The 18,081-nt window shown below is 45.2% G+C and overlaps 1 protein-coding gene across 1 annotated transcript in view; it reads left to right on the top strand.

Moving 5' to 3' along the window:
- The first annotated feature begins 238 nt into the window (after positions 1-238).
- LOC139458445 (cilia- and flagella-associated protein 44-like) overlaps positions 239-18,081 on the top strand; it is a 65,243-nt gene continuing 47,400 nt past the window's right edge. The window contains exons 1-4 of the mRNA XM_071239880.1: positions 239-321; positions 7,317-7,367; positions 7,809-7,865; positions 16,923-17,594. Coding sequence (XP_071095981.1) covers positions 273-321; positions 7,317-7,367; positions 7,809-7,865; positions 16,923-17,594 — 829 coding nt within the window. The 5' untranslated portion in view covers positions 239-272. The remainder of the gene's footprint in view (positions 322-7,316; positions 7,368-7,808; positions 7,866-16,922; positions 17,595-18,081) is intronic.

The following is an 18,081-nucleotide window of genomic DNA, read 5'->3' as shown; positions in this document are numbered from 1 at the left end:
CATAAGAAATGAATGTGAAACATCTCCCCATAAGATAGAAATGTATGTGAAACATTCCCCCATACAGTTTAGATGTATGTGAAACATTGCCCCATACAGCAGAAATGCAAGTAAAACGCTGATATAAATATTGAAAAAAAACCATTGTTCGATATGTGCGCTGTTTATTTTATAGTGGTATCCATGTATGTTCACTGCCCCGAATCATCGGTGTTGCCTCCCCTGCACACTGACATGCGCGATAGTCCCTTAGCAACGCACATCACATCGCAATGGACGGCGAGGAAGAACAAGCTACTCCTACAGGAGTAACCAAAAATGGTAAATTTTAGATAACTTATTCACTGTAAATTGTGTTTCTGTGGTTTAGGTTGCAGATAATGGTGGTAATCAGCTGGTGTTCGGGCTGTTTGTTGCAGAGTACGCGACCAAATCTATTCCATGATTGTTATTGTTCTATTTTCGATCACACACAAACACCTGTCCATGCCAAACTCGTGCTTTGAAATTATCGTATTTAAAATCAGATACCATTAGAAAACAAATTGTTATGTTAAACGATTATCTATCATTTATCCCTTTTAACATTACAGTTATGGCAAGCTCCCCTTGACTTTCATGCTCTTAATTTCCAACACTGCTAAATTTAGTTTCTGCAGTTTGAATATTGACATTTGTAGAACGTCAATAGACCAGTGATTGTCAGTGAATCTCACATACATATAGTCGTACAATATCTAGTGGCAGGTTCGAGCAGCTGTTGTTTTTGACAATTCTGTCCTGATGTTGTTTGAAAATATCATAAAATGTATTTCACCAGTCAACAAAGGGTCTGCCAGAGTTGCCAGTTCCCTAGTGAAAAAAGAAGTAGTGAGCAAGGAAAGGTGGACACTGCTCTTACATGACCAACATTTACAAATTGTTTCCGACATTTCATATATTCCGTGAAGGATATGCTTCCTCAAAAAACTATGATGCATCTGGTGTGTAGAGCAAGCAGGTAACATATATAAAGTACTTTGATGTGACCTGATACAAACTAGTGGGGTGCCAAGTACCTGTTGGATGTCCCTACCTGGGCATGGGACAGGTAACTCGGGTACTCAGGCCAGGTGGGCACAGAGTAGGATCTGGGTACCCACATGACTACCCAGACCCGTGGTTAGTCACGCAATATATTGTCTTTTGACAAAAATTATCCAGAACTCCATGGTTACACTACAAGTCGCTTATATTGGCATTTCTTTCTGACAATGCAAGCATAGCTTCTAACTTTTATATGTTTAAATTAAGACAAAGCTTCCGACAACTTCAGTGTATGCATGACCAGATCGTTTGATAGTTTAGGGTAGTGAGTGAGTATGGCTTTATGCCGCTTTTAGCAATATTCCAGCAATATCACAACGGGGGACACCAGAAATGGGCTTCACACATTTTACCCATGAGGGAATCGAACCTGGGTCTTCGCCGTGATGAGCGGACGCTTTAACCACCAGGCTACCAGACCTCCCCAGTAGGGTAGTGTAGCCAAATACGTTTTGTCAGAGCCCTGTTCAACCAATTCTCAGTCGGACATTTTGTCTCTTGAGGCATACAGCGGGTACCCGATTAGGGGAAGGGGGGGGGGGGGGGGGGGGGGGCACCGCGTAGTAAATTTGGACTCGCCCTATCCCTACTGCTCCCTGACTGTCATGTGGACAGACTGTTGTCATGCATATCAGCTTATCAAGTCATGGTGTTGGGCATTAAAGTAATCAGACAGCTGGACATTACACTATAGGGGGTGTTGCCATTAAACATTTTTTGCAGTATACTGTTGGTAGGAATACATTTTTCTGGATGCAGTGAATTACATTATTATTATGGTGATGCACAACTATGCGCACGAATACCTTGATAACATATACACCATCTCACAAGATGGGGATACTGTTGCCTTCTGTAATGCATCAGATTGTTGTCTTGATTTGTTTTTGTTATATTTTGATGTGTATGAAATGCCACCCCCCTCCCCTCAAACTTCCCAATTCCATGCTATTGTTTTGATAGCTCAATAACCACTCTTGTATACAGACTGACAGATCAGATAGAAATTCTCTCATCAAGTTGGACTTAAAGTAACAGTCAGATAATTTGTTCTTTCGAATTTGTGGTGGCTGGGGGAATTTGTCATTTTCTGATGACGCTTGTTATTAGAATCTCATACTTTCTCATTGCTATTTAATTCAAGTCTATCAATTTATTCTATCATTAATATTAATATGATTAATTACAATCTAGTTAACATGCTTTTCTAGAATTTTGACTTTAGTTTTAGTAATATGATACTATTGCAAGACTGTATTCTTGAGTGTATTAATGACCCACTTCAGCTACCCCCGATGAGTCTAGGTCCACCCCTGATGTGGGGAGGAAGTCACGTAATCTGAAGGAGGCCACCCTCCATCTTAAGGAGGAAGCGTTGAGGAGATACAAGCTGAAGCATGGGCATGATGCCCCAGCTGATGCTGACCTGGGCAGAGAAACTCCTGGTGCTGGGGAGGCTGACACTGATGGAGCAATGGATGGTGGTAAGGTTGATATTGAGACAGGGACGTCTCAGGAGGAACTGAAAGTTGATGCTGATGTTGAGATGAAGAAGTCTAGAGATGGAGATGTTGATGCAGCTGAAGAAGATGCAGATGCTGGTGGTTCCAGCCTGAAGCAGAGGGAACCCACACAGTCCCCCAGTCAACCTGGGGTCACGGGAAGTGTAGACAAATCAGGCCTTGCCACTGGAAACAATGACAAAAGTGATACAGATCTGAATTCGGTACCAGATCTAACAGTTGATAAGGAAACAGACAAGCCAGTTGACACTGAAGTAGCCATGCCTAAGGATGATGAAGACACAGACATATCTGCAGCTGGAGCAAGTAGAGCTAAAACTGCTGACCAGGAATCAAGTCAGTCGGAGGTCATGCAAGGTGGCATGGCAGCTGTAGACACAGCAGCTGTAGCTGAAGACTATGGGACAGGGAAAGCTGTAGATAATAGTCACCCTCCAGCTGAGCCTCGGTCGTTAGGTATATAGCGTGTGATCCACCCTCACTCTGTCTCCACGATTCTGGCTACCCCCAGCAATTTTGAACCTCAATCAGTGATATGTTCATGATTTGCATGAATAATTATAATAATCCTCTTTTGTATGTTGGTTACGGCTTCTTTGTGATGATTGTTTGATGTGTGTGTTGGTGATTTGCATGGTTAATCCTATGATAATCCTCTCCTGTATAACGGTATGGTTTCTTCACTTTTCTCATTCCTATGTACTAACCTGTACGCATAACATGGTTATGATTCCCTTTGTCTAATCACATTGCTCTCTCTCACTGAGTTTCTGTCTTGATACAATTTTAAAATATCAACCTATGGTTTCAATAACAGTCTGTGACTTCAGCCACTATAGTCAAGTCTCGTTAATCCGACAATCGTTAATCGTTAATCGGCTTTATCCGGCACAAATGATGGGAACCGATTAAATCAGTGCTATTTAGACCCGTTAATCCGGCAGTCTCGCACTCCGACTCTGACACACCTAATTTGCAACGAATTGCTGAAATCACTCATTAATCAGTCTTGTTAATCCGACACAGTGATCAGCGTACTCAGTGGTCATCTGCCCGCGAGTACACAGCCCCGTGTTTTGATGCGAGACGAGTCGGCGATCAGCTGCGTATTTCAACGGCTGCAGAGATAAACTTGCTTAACAATTAACAATTACTGCTTTAAAAAAACAAAACAGGATTAATCACATGCCTAGATTACCTCAATCTCATTTTACTCGGATACAAGTTCTCGCTATCACTGAGGACATCCCATTACAGGTCACGTCAGAACAACCTTTCGCGTACTTTGACCGACCAATGAAATTACTTACAGGAAGTTGACATTAGCCCAGAGAAAGTAATCAGTCAATTTTGAATCAGTCATACAGACTGTAACAGTAGTTTTGTGTTAAATTTTAGTGGTTGGATGATCAGAAAACATATTCCGCTGACAATGTAACACAACAATACGAATATTTCATTTTTCTTTTTCCTATGTGTTATCTATCGTGTAGTTGTCCAATTTTCGATCACGAACGTTTATACTACCTAATTTCGTTTATCTGACATACTCGTTAATCCGACATAATCATATGCAACCAACAATGTCGGAATAACGGGACTTGACTGTAGTTTGGAATCTTGAGTCCAGCCATTATCATACATCTACAGTAAATGATATGAAGGGACAAGTTTGGGCTCGTAGATTCAAATAATATGCCACAGACTGTAATAGTCAAATCTTAATTTTGAAACAATAAACGTTAACTGGTTGTTAGTTTTGTAATAGGCTCATGCCGTAATTTCCGTTTCTCTTGAACATCCAATATTATGCAAAATCAGTAAATCAAATAAGGTATTGCAACCTGAGGCAGAATTTTCAAAAAGTTCAAGTGCAGGTACCTGGAAATCAGAATTGGAACAGACACCTAGCGAGAGAACATATACCCTTTGCTTTTAGAAGCACAATTTTATCTATGTTTGTATTTTTTTAATATGGTTCAGTACTTCAATGTACTAATGTTTTAGATATTCTTGTTACGGTGTAACAATGTAGATGTACAGGATTGGCAGAAAGAACTGCAGGTTTCTTTACAATGCAATATAGGCAATATCATCGTCTTGTTATTACACTTGCAGAGCTCCAGATAAGCTTTTGGTGTTGTGGGTATTTTACCTATGCATTTTAAAATCATTGGGTATCAGTTATTCTATCTGGGTATTCAAATTTCTGTTAGTTTTTACACATTTGGGTATTTAAGTTGAATATTTAAAAACACTATACATCTAGTCCCTACAAACTGGTGTCGTGTGGTTTCGAGAGCTTTATACTCCAAAATACCACGATACTTCCACAAGAAAGTGTGATGGCAAATGATCCTGATGTAACTGTCATCGTTTGGCAAGGTTGATGGAATGCCCATTTATAATTTCAAAATAAGTTGCTGATTTGCTAATCGAATACATAGGGTTACTTCACAATATTTTGATGATACGCACAAGTTTTATTTTTGTAGCGTGTCTGTAATGTTTGTTGCGTATTTGATACCCTTGGGTTTTATTTTACTGTGTATTTCTGCATTTCTGTATTTCTATTTTACGCAGATACGCAGCTTCTCCGGAGCTCTGTATTTGGCAATAATTTCTTACAATTATATGCAGTAGGCAATATCATCATACAACTATTTTTACTAGGAACACATATTTTGGAAATGGATTGTGGGTCTTAAGTGTGTGACTTGGTAATAAAAGAAAATTAAATATTGTGTTAGAGGAACTAGTTGAAAAGCACAAACACTAAAGACATTTTTGGTCTGTTTCATCACTAAATAAATATTTGAAAAGTGAATAACTTTAATAAAGTGCTTTTATTTTGTTGTCTTAATGAGTCACCATCTTTTGCAACCAATAAAATCGTTCAGATGTATAAAAAGTTTTTCTAAATTTTCAGTCGGATATGGATTTACTGACTACTGTGAAAAAATGACTCATGTATGTTTCTAACTCCTACATTGTTGCACCAGTAATCCATATATATAGCTGTGTACTGTCTTACATAGTCATATAGACTCATATCATCTTGGAATGCTGCTTCCTCCTGAGGCAAGGCAGTTAACAGACTATAAAAGTCCTGTTTCCACCCTTGTGGAACGACGCTGGAATTTCCAGGCTCGATAGTAGCACCACCAGTGGCTATTATGAGTTATGTCCCTTCTATGTCCCTCCTATTAACCAATCAGATTCCACAGCTCATATCTCTTGCCTTTGCTTCAAACAAAATGATGTGCCCAGTCAGAATGATATGATCGATAATCAAGATCTATATTGTCATAAAGTGGTCTTATCTCCCGAAGTGCATCAAATCACGTGAGCACCTTGATTAAAAACGTGTGTCTTGACGCACTGTTGGCCAGCTCCAATGGCAGAGATTAGTGATGTCATTTGATTATGACATCATGGTAACCAATGATGTCCAAATTTTCTGCAAAGCATTGTGATGCAATTTCATTGTAGTGTTATTGAGGAGATATCTCCTGTGGAAGCCTGTTTTGGATGATAAATAATCTTAACTGTAGGATTATTCCACATGTAGCTGTGTCACGTCCATCCCGGTCATATTTATACTCATATATCCATGTACTGCTGTAACTCAGAGCAACATTAGAAACATCTCAACTGCAGGATCCTCTTCCCAATGGCAAGGAAGTTTACTGACTATAAAAATCCAGTTTCCACCCTTGCTGATCTAGGCTGGAATTCCGGAGTTACATTTTGGCTGGACTAATGAGTAAATGCATAGTCCAATCAAAATTGTGTGACAAACTTGACATCCTGTTCGCAAAGAACATAGATTTCAAAGTGCAGATTTCGGTTGACTGCAGGATTTGCATAAAAATCATGTGTACTGCAAAACGGGTGTTGACAGATATTTTGCAAATCTTTTCATGTTTTTAATCTAAGTGCTCAAGTTATTTGATGCACTTCGCGGGGTAAGACCCGTTTTATTACAATATAGATCTTGATTATCGATCAGATCGTCTTACCAAGGTGCCACCATTTTGTTTGAAGCAAATGCAAGTGATACGAGAAGTGGAATCTGATTGGTCAATAGGAGAGGCTTAGAAGGGACATAACTCTTAATAGTCACTGGTGGCGCTATGATCAAGCCTGGGAATTCCAGCCTAGTTCGGCAAGGGTGGAAACTGGACTTTTATTGTCAGTTAACGCCCTTGCCTTGGGAAGATGCTGTAGGATTAATCCCTATATAGCTGTGTGTGTCACTCTAACCCAGTCAGATATATACTTGTATAGTCATGTGCTGCTGTAACATATAACAGTGTTATTCAATGTGAGAGCACCAGTAGAAACATCATCTTAATTGTCTGATTAATCCATATATAGCTGTGTGTGTCACTCTAACCCAGTCATATATACGTGTATAGTCATGTGCTGCTGTAACATATAACAGTGTTATTCAATGTGAGAGCACCAGTAGAAACATCATCTTAACTGTCTTATGAATCCATCATGTTGTGATTGTAATACATCATCTGTTAACTGTTGTGAAAGGGGCCATCACGTATACTGTGTGTTTTAGTTTAGGGATAATTGTTGAATTGTTCTCCTGTTCCCTCTGTGTCTGATTCATCACTAACACTGATAACAAAGCATCACGTGTGTTAGGGATTTAAATAGAGGCATATATGTAATGTATTTCTGTATTTTCAGAACCTAGCCAAGGGGAGACAACTCAAGAGACTGACGATGCCCCTGTTGAAGGTATGAAGATACCCATTACCATGCTTGCCGTGAAAGGCTACTCTGCTTGTTGTAAGAGGCGACTAACGGGATCGGGTTGTCAGATTCGCTGACTTGGTTGATGCATGTCATCGTATACCAATTGCGTGGATCCCTGCTCATGATATCAATCAATGGATTGTCTGGTCCAGACTCAATTTTGTACAGACTGCCGTCATATAGCTGGAATATTGCTGAGTGCAGCGTTAAACAACAAACAAACAAACAAAAGGTATGAAGATAAAATTCTCTATATGTTCATATTAATAATTATAAAAATTCAGATTTGTTATTATTAGTTCAAATTTGAATTTTTCCTTATACCCTCAACATGATTTTTTTTAATTGAGATTCAGAAGCTGTAAAAATGTCCTGTTTTACCTGTTAAATGTAAAAAGACTATTCTATATATTATTTACCTAGTGTCTGACCAAGGTGCCAATACGAGTCGACCACCGAGTGGGTCCGGGACACAAGCAGGTGATAGCATCATTATATAGCCTAGCCTGTTTTCTAGGTACAACCAACATGTATATGCTTGTGGTAGAATATCATTATATAGCCTAGCCTGTCTTCTGGGTACCACCTTATATCATGTAAATGCTTGCTGTAGAATATCATTATAGCCTAGCCTGTCTTCTAGGTACCAGTGTATATCATGTATATGCTTGTGGTAGAATATCATTATATAGCCTCGCCTGTCTTCTAGGTACCAGTGTATATCATGTATATGCTTGTGGTAGAATATCATGATATTGCCTCGCCTGTCTTCTAGGTACCACCGTATATCATGTATATGCTTGTGGTAGAATATCATTATATAGCCTAGCCTGTCTTCTAGGTACCACCGTATATCATGTATATGCTTGTGGTAGAATATCATGATATTGCCTAGCCTGTCTTCTAGGTACCACCGTATATCATGTATATGCTTGTGGTAGAATATCATTATATAGCCTAGCCTTTCTTCTAGGTACCACCGTATATCATGTATATGCTTGTGTTAGAATATCATTATATAGCCCAGCCTGTCTTCTAGGTACCACTGTATATCATGTATATGCTTGTGTTAGAATATCATGATATTGCCTTGCCTGTCTTCTAGGTACCACCGTATATCATATATATGCTTGTAGATGCCTTTCTCTATACTGAAATGACTGGAATCAATATTGGAAAACACAGTTCAATGTCAGAATCAACAAATGTACCTTAGCAGGATTACGTTTGTTTGGCATGAACATGTCCATTCCACAATGTGTGAAACTGGTCAGGAAATTTAAGCAGAAAACCGATTTTCATGCTTTGCGGAGTGGACATGTCCTGGCACTAGCTCGCTACATTGCTAAACTTGGGTACATTCAGTATATAGGTCCCTGGGGTGCATACTGTAGTAGGGCTAGGATGGGTAACTCGGGTCCCCGGGTCGGGTGGGCACTGAGTAGGAGCCGGGTACCCATGGTTAATCATGTTATATATTGTTTAATGACAAAAATGATCTAAAACTCTATGGGTATACTACAAATCACCAATGTTTGCATTTCTTTCCAACTAACACCATTCGTACATGAATCTAAATACGTTTTGCCAGGGCTATGCTAAAAAAATTCCCAATCTCAAAATACCTGTCTCTTGAGGCCTATAGTGGGTACGCGGTTAGGGTCGGGTAATAGAGGGGTGGGTACCTGGGTAGTACATTTGGACTCGTCCCTGCCCTAATCTGTAGTGCCCTCTCTTAGAACGGCCCCTTCATCGCTACTTTCACCACCCTAACACTAGCATGTTTGTAACATACACACCTAGTTTGTGTTCTCTGCTGCTGGATTTATGTTCTAGTAATTTAAGATCCACTCTTTCTCTGTATATAGTTTATAGTCGCTTTCATCCATTACACCAATCTATATGACAAGATTTCAGTATTTCACAAGTGTAATTCACAAACACCTTGCAACTCGAAAAGTAAAATCTAGTAGCTTGCTATGTTCACAAGCTCTTTGACATTCTTATTATACATATGCAGGTGTTAATTTCTAACCCTGGAGATAAGTGTTCTGTACAGCCCCTCCACATCAATGAGGACATCAGCGATGAGGACATGTCTTTTGGGAATGTAATGAAACTAAACCAATTTTTTAACTTATCCTGCATTACTCCGTATTGCATTTACTGCTGTCTTTGACAGAGTGACGAACTGTGTGAGATCCAGCTGCTGAAGAAAGTTGTCCCAACCAGCTCAGGAGGCAGCGCCCTCTCACAGTCGGCACGTGACCCGGAAGTCATGACGTCACACAAAAACACATAACTGCTTTGTCACCTCCACGGACGGACGTACTGTGTATCCCTTGTGGAAATTAAAGCTTATTATTTGTTTTTTATATTTTGCGTGTTTCTACATTCATTATATGCTGCTACATTGTTACCTGTTATGGGCCGTGACCTTAGGGTCTTCCCATTCGTAAATTGTAACGTTTATCGCTCGTCTGTGGCTCACGTCACAGTAATTTACGGGCGCAATGTTGTTCCCGCCATTTTGTTTTCTTTCCCGCCATTTTGGCCATTCACCACGTGGCCACGTAATGTCGTGTTCTGCGTTTTGAATTCTCTCTTTGGCTTGGGTAATACATTACATTTATGTATGTTGTTTTGGTGTGCTTAAAGCCTTGCCTTTTCGCTACCTCTCAGCGTAATTGTTTCTTCTCATAAACTTCAATATAATACGAAGTTTTTGAGTTACATTATGTCTCCCGTACTCTGTGGTTTTGCCACATGGTTACGTGTTTGCACATGGTTATGTGTTTGCTTAAAGCTATGCTTTTCGCTACCTTTTAGCGTCATTGTTTGATCTCATAAACTTCATTGAAATACAAAGTTTCTGAATCACATTATGCTTCCCATACTTTGTGATTGGCCACATGGTTATGTGTTTGCTTAAAGCTATGCTTTTTCGCTACCTTTTAGCGTCATTGTTTGATCTCATAAACTTCATTGAAATACAAAGTTTCTGAATCACATTATGCTTCCCGCACTTTGTGGCTTTGCCACATAGTTATGTTTTGCTTAAATTCCAGATTTTCTGCCTCGCTGCACTTGTTGCCGCGGGAACAAATCTGGTCGGGGCCGCCCCTTTCTGCCGTGATTGTACGACGCCCTGTACTTTCACAAGGCAGTGCCGATGTTGCAGTCATTCGTCGCTGTGATCCTTCAGCTCATGCGAGTATCCAGGACACACCTGGCTCAACGTGCTCGTCGACCCCCACCTACGTTGACGGCAGTAGCGCTGAGCGGAGCTTCGCAAGTGCTCCCAGCACCAACGGCGGCTCCCAACGTAGAGTCTGCCTCCCATGGCACGACATACGACCGTTCACGGTCTCCTACTCCACCGGCGGCTCCAGCGCTCCCAACGTAGAGTCTGCCTCCCCTGGCACGACATACGACCGTTCACGGTCTCCAACACCACCACATCAACGCTGATGTCTCCGGCGCCCCCGGCGCCTCTGATGTCCCGGCGCTCCCGGCGCTCCCGGCGCCTCCCGGCGCCTCCCGGCGCCTCCGATGTCCCGGCGCTCCCGGCGCTCCCGGCGCCTCCGGCGCCTCTGATGTCTCGGCGCCTCGTGCGCTCCCGGCGCCTCCGGCGCTCCCGGCGCTCCCGGCGCTCCCGGCGCCTCCGATGTCCCGGCGCTCCCGGCGCCTCCGGCGCCTCTGATGTCTCGGCGCCTCGTGCGCTCCCGGCGCCTCCGGCGCTCCCGGCGCTCCCGGCGCTTCCCGGCGCCTTCCGGCGCCTCCGATGTCCCGGCGCTCCCGGCGCTTCCCGGCGCCTTCCGGCGCCTCCGATGTCCCGGCGCTCCCGGCGCCTCTGATGTCTCGGCGCCTCGTGCGCTCCCGGCGCCTCTGATGTCTCGGCGCCTCGTGCGCTCCCGGCGCCTCCGGCGCCTCTGATGTCCCGGCGCCTCGTGCGCTCCCGGCGCCTCTGATGTCTCGGCGCCTCCGGCGCCTCCGGCGCCTCTGATGTCCCGGCGCTCCCGGCGCCTCGTGCGCTCCCGGCGCCTCTGATGTCTCGGCGCCTCCGGCGCTCCCGGCGCTCCCGGCGCCTCCGGCGCCTCCGGCGCCTCCGGCGCCTCTGATGTCTCGGCGCCTCGTGCATTCCCGGCGCCTCTGATGTCTCCGCGCTCCGGCGCCTCCGCATCCTCTGATGTCTTCGGCGCTCCCGGCGCCTCTAAGGTCTTTAATCTCATGATCTTCGACGCCTCTAATGTCTCTGGCGCCTCTGACTACTCCGGCGCCTCAAGAGTTACGGAAGAAGCGCCTATGATATATCCGGCGCCTAAGATGACCTCCGGCGCCCAGATCAACAAGCTTTATCAAGCTCAGATCAACGAGCCGACTATCCGATCTTCTACTGCGGCTTAAGGGGCACCATCGGCAATCGCCTCCCCGGCGCCCCTGCCCTCTTCTCTTGCTGCCCTCTTCTCTTGCTGCCGTCTCATAACTCGTCACACGGAGAAGCATGGTGAAACAACTGTCGCCGCTGCTGTCGCTACTCTCCCGTCGGTCTTCGGGATCGTGACTATCGTTCTACTTCCTGGGTGGAATCTTTTCAACCAATAGACAGTTGGTCTGATTCAACTTGCCCACTGAGACGTTATCCATAATCCCGTCGTTTAAAGCGCTATGATTCCGGAGAGATGACCTGCGGGTTTCCATCGAAACAGAGCGTCATGTGAACAGCGTCTGTATCAGATTCGACGACGACATCCACTTACAAAGAGTTTACTTCGTCGACATCGCCGACACCAACGCTGTTCTACCCTACCCTAGCGCCAGCATTCCTGAAAGAGACTCTTCCTCGGCGCTCACCGGGTTTTCCACGACGCCCATGGGGTTCCGTGTTTTATCGCAAAACTCGGGTACACCACTTGATCGTCTCTCACGCAGTTCATTGAGGATTGTCTGTGTGTGGAGTTTGCACCTCAGTTCCGACTCCAAGGCGGTTTTCTCGGCTACTGCGCAGTGTGATTTACATGTCACGTGTCAAGTACTCGGACTGTCAACAACTCCGACCGGAATTAGGTCAACTTACCATGGCAAGGGGTGCCATGTATTTCTACAGATTGGTTTCCATGTCTACCTGTACGCTTGGTGCTACCACTCAACCAGGCGCCTGTCGCAGTCCATCCATGCACGGATGTTGGAAACAATAGACCTCCTCTACCAACACGGCTGTCACGAGGAACCTTGTTTCATCAACCCTTCGCTGTAAGAACGATAGCGCCTATAGGCGTTCAAGGGATGGAAAAGATCGCCTTCCTTCGTCCGGTTTGATCTTTTCGACTACGACACCTTCCTATCTTCCGCCTTGACTACCGGACACAGTGTCGATTTGATACTTAAAGTCCCTCGGCCGTCCCACTGACCCCTGTTGCATACCTGCCTCGTATCGTGTTGTCGTCCTCCATCGTCACCTCGATATAAGAACAGGAGTACTTATACGCCGCTTCAGGGATGAAAACGATCTCATTACTTCGTGCAATGGCCATATTGCCTCGACTTCCTACTACCCGGTTACGTCGATGCCCCGGCGGTCGATTGTGAAGCTGGTTTACTTCGTCTACTTGAGGTTGGCTCGCAGGCGATCACACCTTTTTCCGAATCGTACCGACGGTACGCAATCGCAGACCCCTGTTGCTGACTACCACCCCTGCCACCTTGTCAGTGGCTAGTGGCCCACACCAGCCCACATTGTGACCACCTGTGATCCAGAGATCAACACCATTGGCACAGCAACAGCCTCGAGATAAAGGCTTATCCAGGACGTCGCTTGCTGACAGTGCTTTCTCGGTCACGCCCTGTTGATCGTGTCCACTGACGACGTCACCGTAGTGTGGTGTTTGCGGACCCAGAGTACTCGCCCCTCTCCCGGCGCTACAAACTCGACCGGCGCCCCCGAGAATCACCATCTTCGGCGTTCCAGGCGCCTCAAGCTCTCCGACGCCTCACGCTCTCCGGCGCCTCGGGCCAGAATATGTCAAACGGTCGACACCCCAACCCTAGATCTGTTTGCCTCATATCTGAATGTGGCCAGCTGTCGTCTTCCATTCCACCTGTGCCGGATACGACCGCTGTGGCAGTCGAAGCCTTCCATCGTTCCTGAGAAGGATTACGCGTGTACGCTTTTCCGACTCCGGTTCTCCCTCCCTTGGTTCTTCAGAGATCCAGGCCACTCGACCCCTGCCATTGACTTTGGTCTCGCCTTATTGGTCAGCCAGAAGTTGGGTTATCGACCTCCGAAACATACCCAGAGACAACCTTCTGCTCCATCCACACGGTCTGTTGCCACACCCTCATACCCGCATGTTATCGTCTGCACGCCTGACACACCTGCAGAAAGCCAAGGGCTATTCGGCTTGAGCGACCAAGGCTATTGCTTCAGCCCACCGTCCATCTACAGGGGGACTGTATGCTGATAAATGATGCTTGTTCCAGGCATTTTGTTCTGACAAACACCAGGATCCGATGACAGCGTCACCGCAGATCCTGGTTCAGTTCCTTCTGTACTTGCGTAGCACCCGTCGGTTGAAGGGCTTACCACCCCCACACACCTGGTCGCCATCTACTCCGTTCTGGCCATCCCGGACGATCGGAGAAAGACGAAAATTCCCGACCTACGGGCCTGGCTGCGCTCGTTCAGTCTTGAAGACCTGAAGGCCAAGTTCGGACCGCCTGCGTTGGATCTGAATGTGGTCTTCAACGCCCTTCGAACCACTCCCCTCGACTTCCTTCTACGACCTTAAGTAGAAGACGGGTGTTTCTACTGGTTTTGACTACTGCCGCTCGAGTCCATGTACAGCACGCCCTCGACGTCTCCCGTGCCCGGTTCGAATGCGGTACCCAGGGCGCCGTTCATCATGGACCGTACTGGGACGTCAGCGTAAAGACTCAACTCCCAGGACAGCCTGATAGATCATTCCTTGTCCCCTCCCCCCTCGTCCAGTGTGGGTGCCGAGGATGAGGATGAGCGTCATTATGCCCAGTAAGGGCACTGAAGGTTATTCTACGATCTAAAGACTGCCGCAAGTCTAGGAAACACCTTTTTCTGCCGGTCTCCCCTTCGTCGCAGTCGTTGGTCAGCCGGAATACTTTTCCCTGTGGCTCCGGACGGTCATCCTTAAAGCTTATGAGCCGCCGGATTGGACCCTCCCCCCAAAGGCTATCACCTGAAATAAAATGAGATCAGGGCGATCGTATTTACACTGGTTCTTCACGGTATACTGTTCCATCCAGTCGTTCAGGGAAGCCTGTTCGTGGCGATCGGACACCGCCTTCACCAACCACTACTTCCGTGATGTAGCCTTGAAAGTTGTCGCCGGCGTTCACAGTTTTGGTCCCTGGTTGTAGCCCAACAGGTCATCTATCTCCGACGCCACTGATTCTCCGATACCCTGAGCGGGACCGTCGACCTCTCTGGTGTTTATCACCCCAGACGAGACGGATCTCTTGCGTTCCGCATTCGCTCTTAGGTCAGTTTTAGTTTTGGGTTACCCGACTCATTCTATTGCTGTCACCTATCCGGGTTTTACTTTTTGCATCAACTCTCGTTTCCTGACGACAGGAATGGTAGTAGATGTGGACACCGGCGCCGACGCCAACGCCGCTGCTTCTCTGATACCTGAGCGGTGCCCGTCGACCTCACCGGTGTTCCTTGCCTCCAGCCTAGAGGGCTATCCTGCGTTTCGCATTCGCTCTTGGGATTGGTCGTAGATTTTGCCGCCGACGCCGCTGATTCTTCGATTCCCCGAGCGGGGCCCGTCGAACTCTCTGGTGTTTATCGCCTCAGATTAGAGGGCTCTACTGCGTTTCGCTTTCGCTCTTCGGTAAGTTATATATTTTGGCAACACGCCTCATTGTATTTCGGTTACCTATTCGGGCGTTTCGTTTTTGCATCGACTCTTGTTTCCTGAAGACAGGAATGGTCGTAGATGTTCCGGTCATCACTTGTATGCGGTGCGGATTCATCGGACCTTGACGAGGGTTTAATATGGTTCACATCTGCAGGTATGCCCACCGGCCATGCCGTCTGATAAAGATGCAATACGGAGTAATGCAGGATAAGTTAAAAAATTTAGTAAAATCTAAATATTTTTTACATTTGTATACTTATCCTGCACTACGAAGTCTAAGTGCCCTCCCTTTCGCTACGCTACCTCCCCACGAAGTTTCAGATGTTATGTTTAAAGCAGTTATGTGTTTTTGTGTGACGTCATGACTTCCGGGTCACGTGCCGACTGTGAGAGGGCGCTGCCTCCTGAGCTGGTTGGGACAACTTTCTTCAGCAGCTGGATCTCACACAGTTCGTCACTCTGTCAAAGACAGCAGTAAATGCAATACGGAGTAATGCAGGATAAGTATACAAATGTAAAAAATATTTAGATTTTACTAATTTTGGAATGATCTTGAACTTTGGCTTAATAATTACAAAAAATTAAATTAACAAAATATCTTATTTAGATTGGCTCTAACTACACTAATACTTTAATCAATCATATATTTTTATCGGAAAAAAGGCATATTCCTGAATGATGAATGAAAGGAATCAAACTGAAAATAGATATACTTATAAAACAACTTAAAACATATATTCAGTCGTCAAATTTATTGATATTAAAAAAGATTACAAAAATAACTTTAACAAAAAATGGTCACTTTTATTCTCAGCATTTGATTCTTAGCTCTCTGTTGATACATGCTATGTTTGAGTCTGATTGTGTGTTGCAACCTTTTTGGTTTGAAATGTGACACTGTTTCCAAACATTTACATTTTCAAGGAGTGTATGGTGTCATTTTATTGCAATCCGAAATTTTTTTTGACGGAATACTGTATTACTCTACAACTCTGGGAACAAGAAATTTTTAAAAAAAGCAACGAAAATACTGTGACCAAGCACAGTGATCTAGCCCACAGGAACAATGATGGACATCCTCCTTCACCTTGCGGCACAGAGTGTCGCTGTATTGTATAACCTGCATGCTTGTGTCTTCAGGTGGAGCCACCTCCTTCACCTTGCGGCACAGAGTGTCGCTGTATTGTATAACCTGCATGCTTGTGTCTTCAGGTGGAGCCACCTCCTTCACCTTGCGGCACAGAGTGTCGCTGTATTGTATAACCTGCATGCTTGTGTCTTCAGGTGGAGCCACCTCCTTCACCTTGCGGCACAGAGTGTAGCTGTATTGTATAACCTGCATGCTTGTGTCTTCAGGTGGAGCCACCTCATCACCTTGCGGCACAGAGTGTAGCTGTATTGTATAACCTGCATGCTTGTGTCTTCAGGTGGAGCCACCTCCTTCACCTTGCGGCACAGAGTGTCGCTGTATTGTATAACCTGCATGCTTGTGTCTTCAGGTGGAGCCACCTCATCACCTTGCGGCACAGAGTGTAGCTGTATTGTATAACCTGCATGCTTGTGTCTTCAGGTGGAGCCACCTCCTTCACCTTGCGGCACAGAGTGTCGCTGTATTGTATAACCTGCATGCTTGTGTCTTCAGGTGGAGCCACCACAGATGAGGGTACTGTGAACGTCAACGAGACAGGCCCTGAACAGGCAGAACAAAGTGAGGATAAACAGGAAGAAGGGGCTCCGGAACCAGCCCAAGAGAAGTCGGAAGAGTCAGCAGCTGCTCAGGATCCAGAGTCCAAACAGGAAGCCGAGGCAGAGAGTCAGGATGACCCCAAGACGGAAACCGCTGCTGATGGCCAGAAAGAAATAGCATCTGGGGATCAGAAAGAAACCACTGGTGAAGATCAGAAAGAAACAACAGAGGAAGCTGCTGACAATGCTGGAACGCTGCAAGAGGCTGAAGGAAGTCCTGCCCAGGCTGAAGGAGAAGCACCTGCTGAAGCTCCACAACAAGACGGCCAGGAAGATGCCAAGGAGAAGGGTCAGCTGGATGAGCAATCGACTGAAAAGCCACCGGAGCAGACTGGGGATGGGTCCGGTGCAGAGTCCGGGGATAGGTCCGGGGACAAGCCCCAGGAACAGAGTGAGGAAGCTAATGAAGGGGAGGTAACTCAAGAGGAAGTAAAATCAGATGAGACCACTGACCAGACTGCCAAGACAGGAGAGGTAACTGGAGATGGAGAGGCTGCCGGAGAGAGCAATCAGAATGCAGAGGGAGCGGATGCTAATCAATCCCAGAATGCACTTGAGGGGGAAGGAGGTAGGAATGTGACCGAGAATTTCAAACTTTACAGGTCATTTGATTGAATTATTGAGATTATGATGCCAATGTTGTTTGACTATGATATTATATTTTATTCCGTGCTTCCCTTGCTCTGACCTGATGGCTAAAAAAACTTTACATGTAAAAATGAAACATGCCCTGTTAATAATTCTTTTGGAACCTGTAAGGCAAAAATGGATTTGATGAATGTTCTTTGTGATCTCTAAAGAATGTAATAAGCTATCATTAGGGACCAGTTCACAAGTTCAATGTTGGATAAAAATGACATGAGTCCATTAAACTCCGGAATTCATTTTCAGAGTTAAGTTTGTTTGTTAGATGGGTAGGGGTTGGGGTATTCCTCAAAAGTTAAGAGATGAATTTGTTTTTCGATATCAAACCTTTGAAATGGTCCCTCAGTTTGAGGCAAGAAACTGATGTTTCTATATGTGATAAGTACACCAGTCAGTGACCAGTGTCAAGG

The sequence above is a fragment of the Haliotis cracherodii genome, unplaced genomic scaffold, assembly GCF_022045235.1.
Source record: "Haliotis cracherodii isolate W230 unplaced genomic scaffold, xgHalCrac1.p SCAF_12, whole genome shotgun sequence".
In the NCBI taxonomy this organism is placed as follows: domain Eukaryota; kingdom Metazoa; phylum Mollusca; class Gastropoda; order Lepetellida; family Haliotidae; genus Haliotis; species Haliotis cracherodii.
The sequence above is the reverse complement of the archived record's forward strand: the minus strand, read 5'-3'. Positions and strand labels throughout refer to the sequence as shown.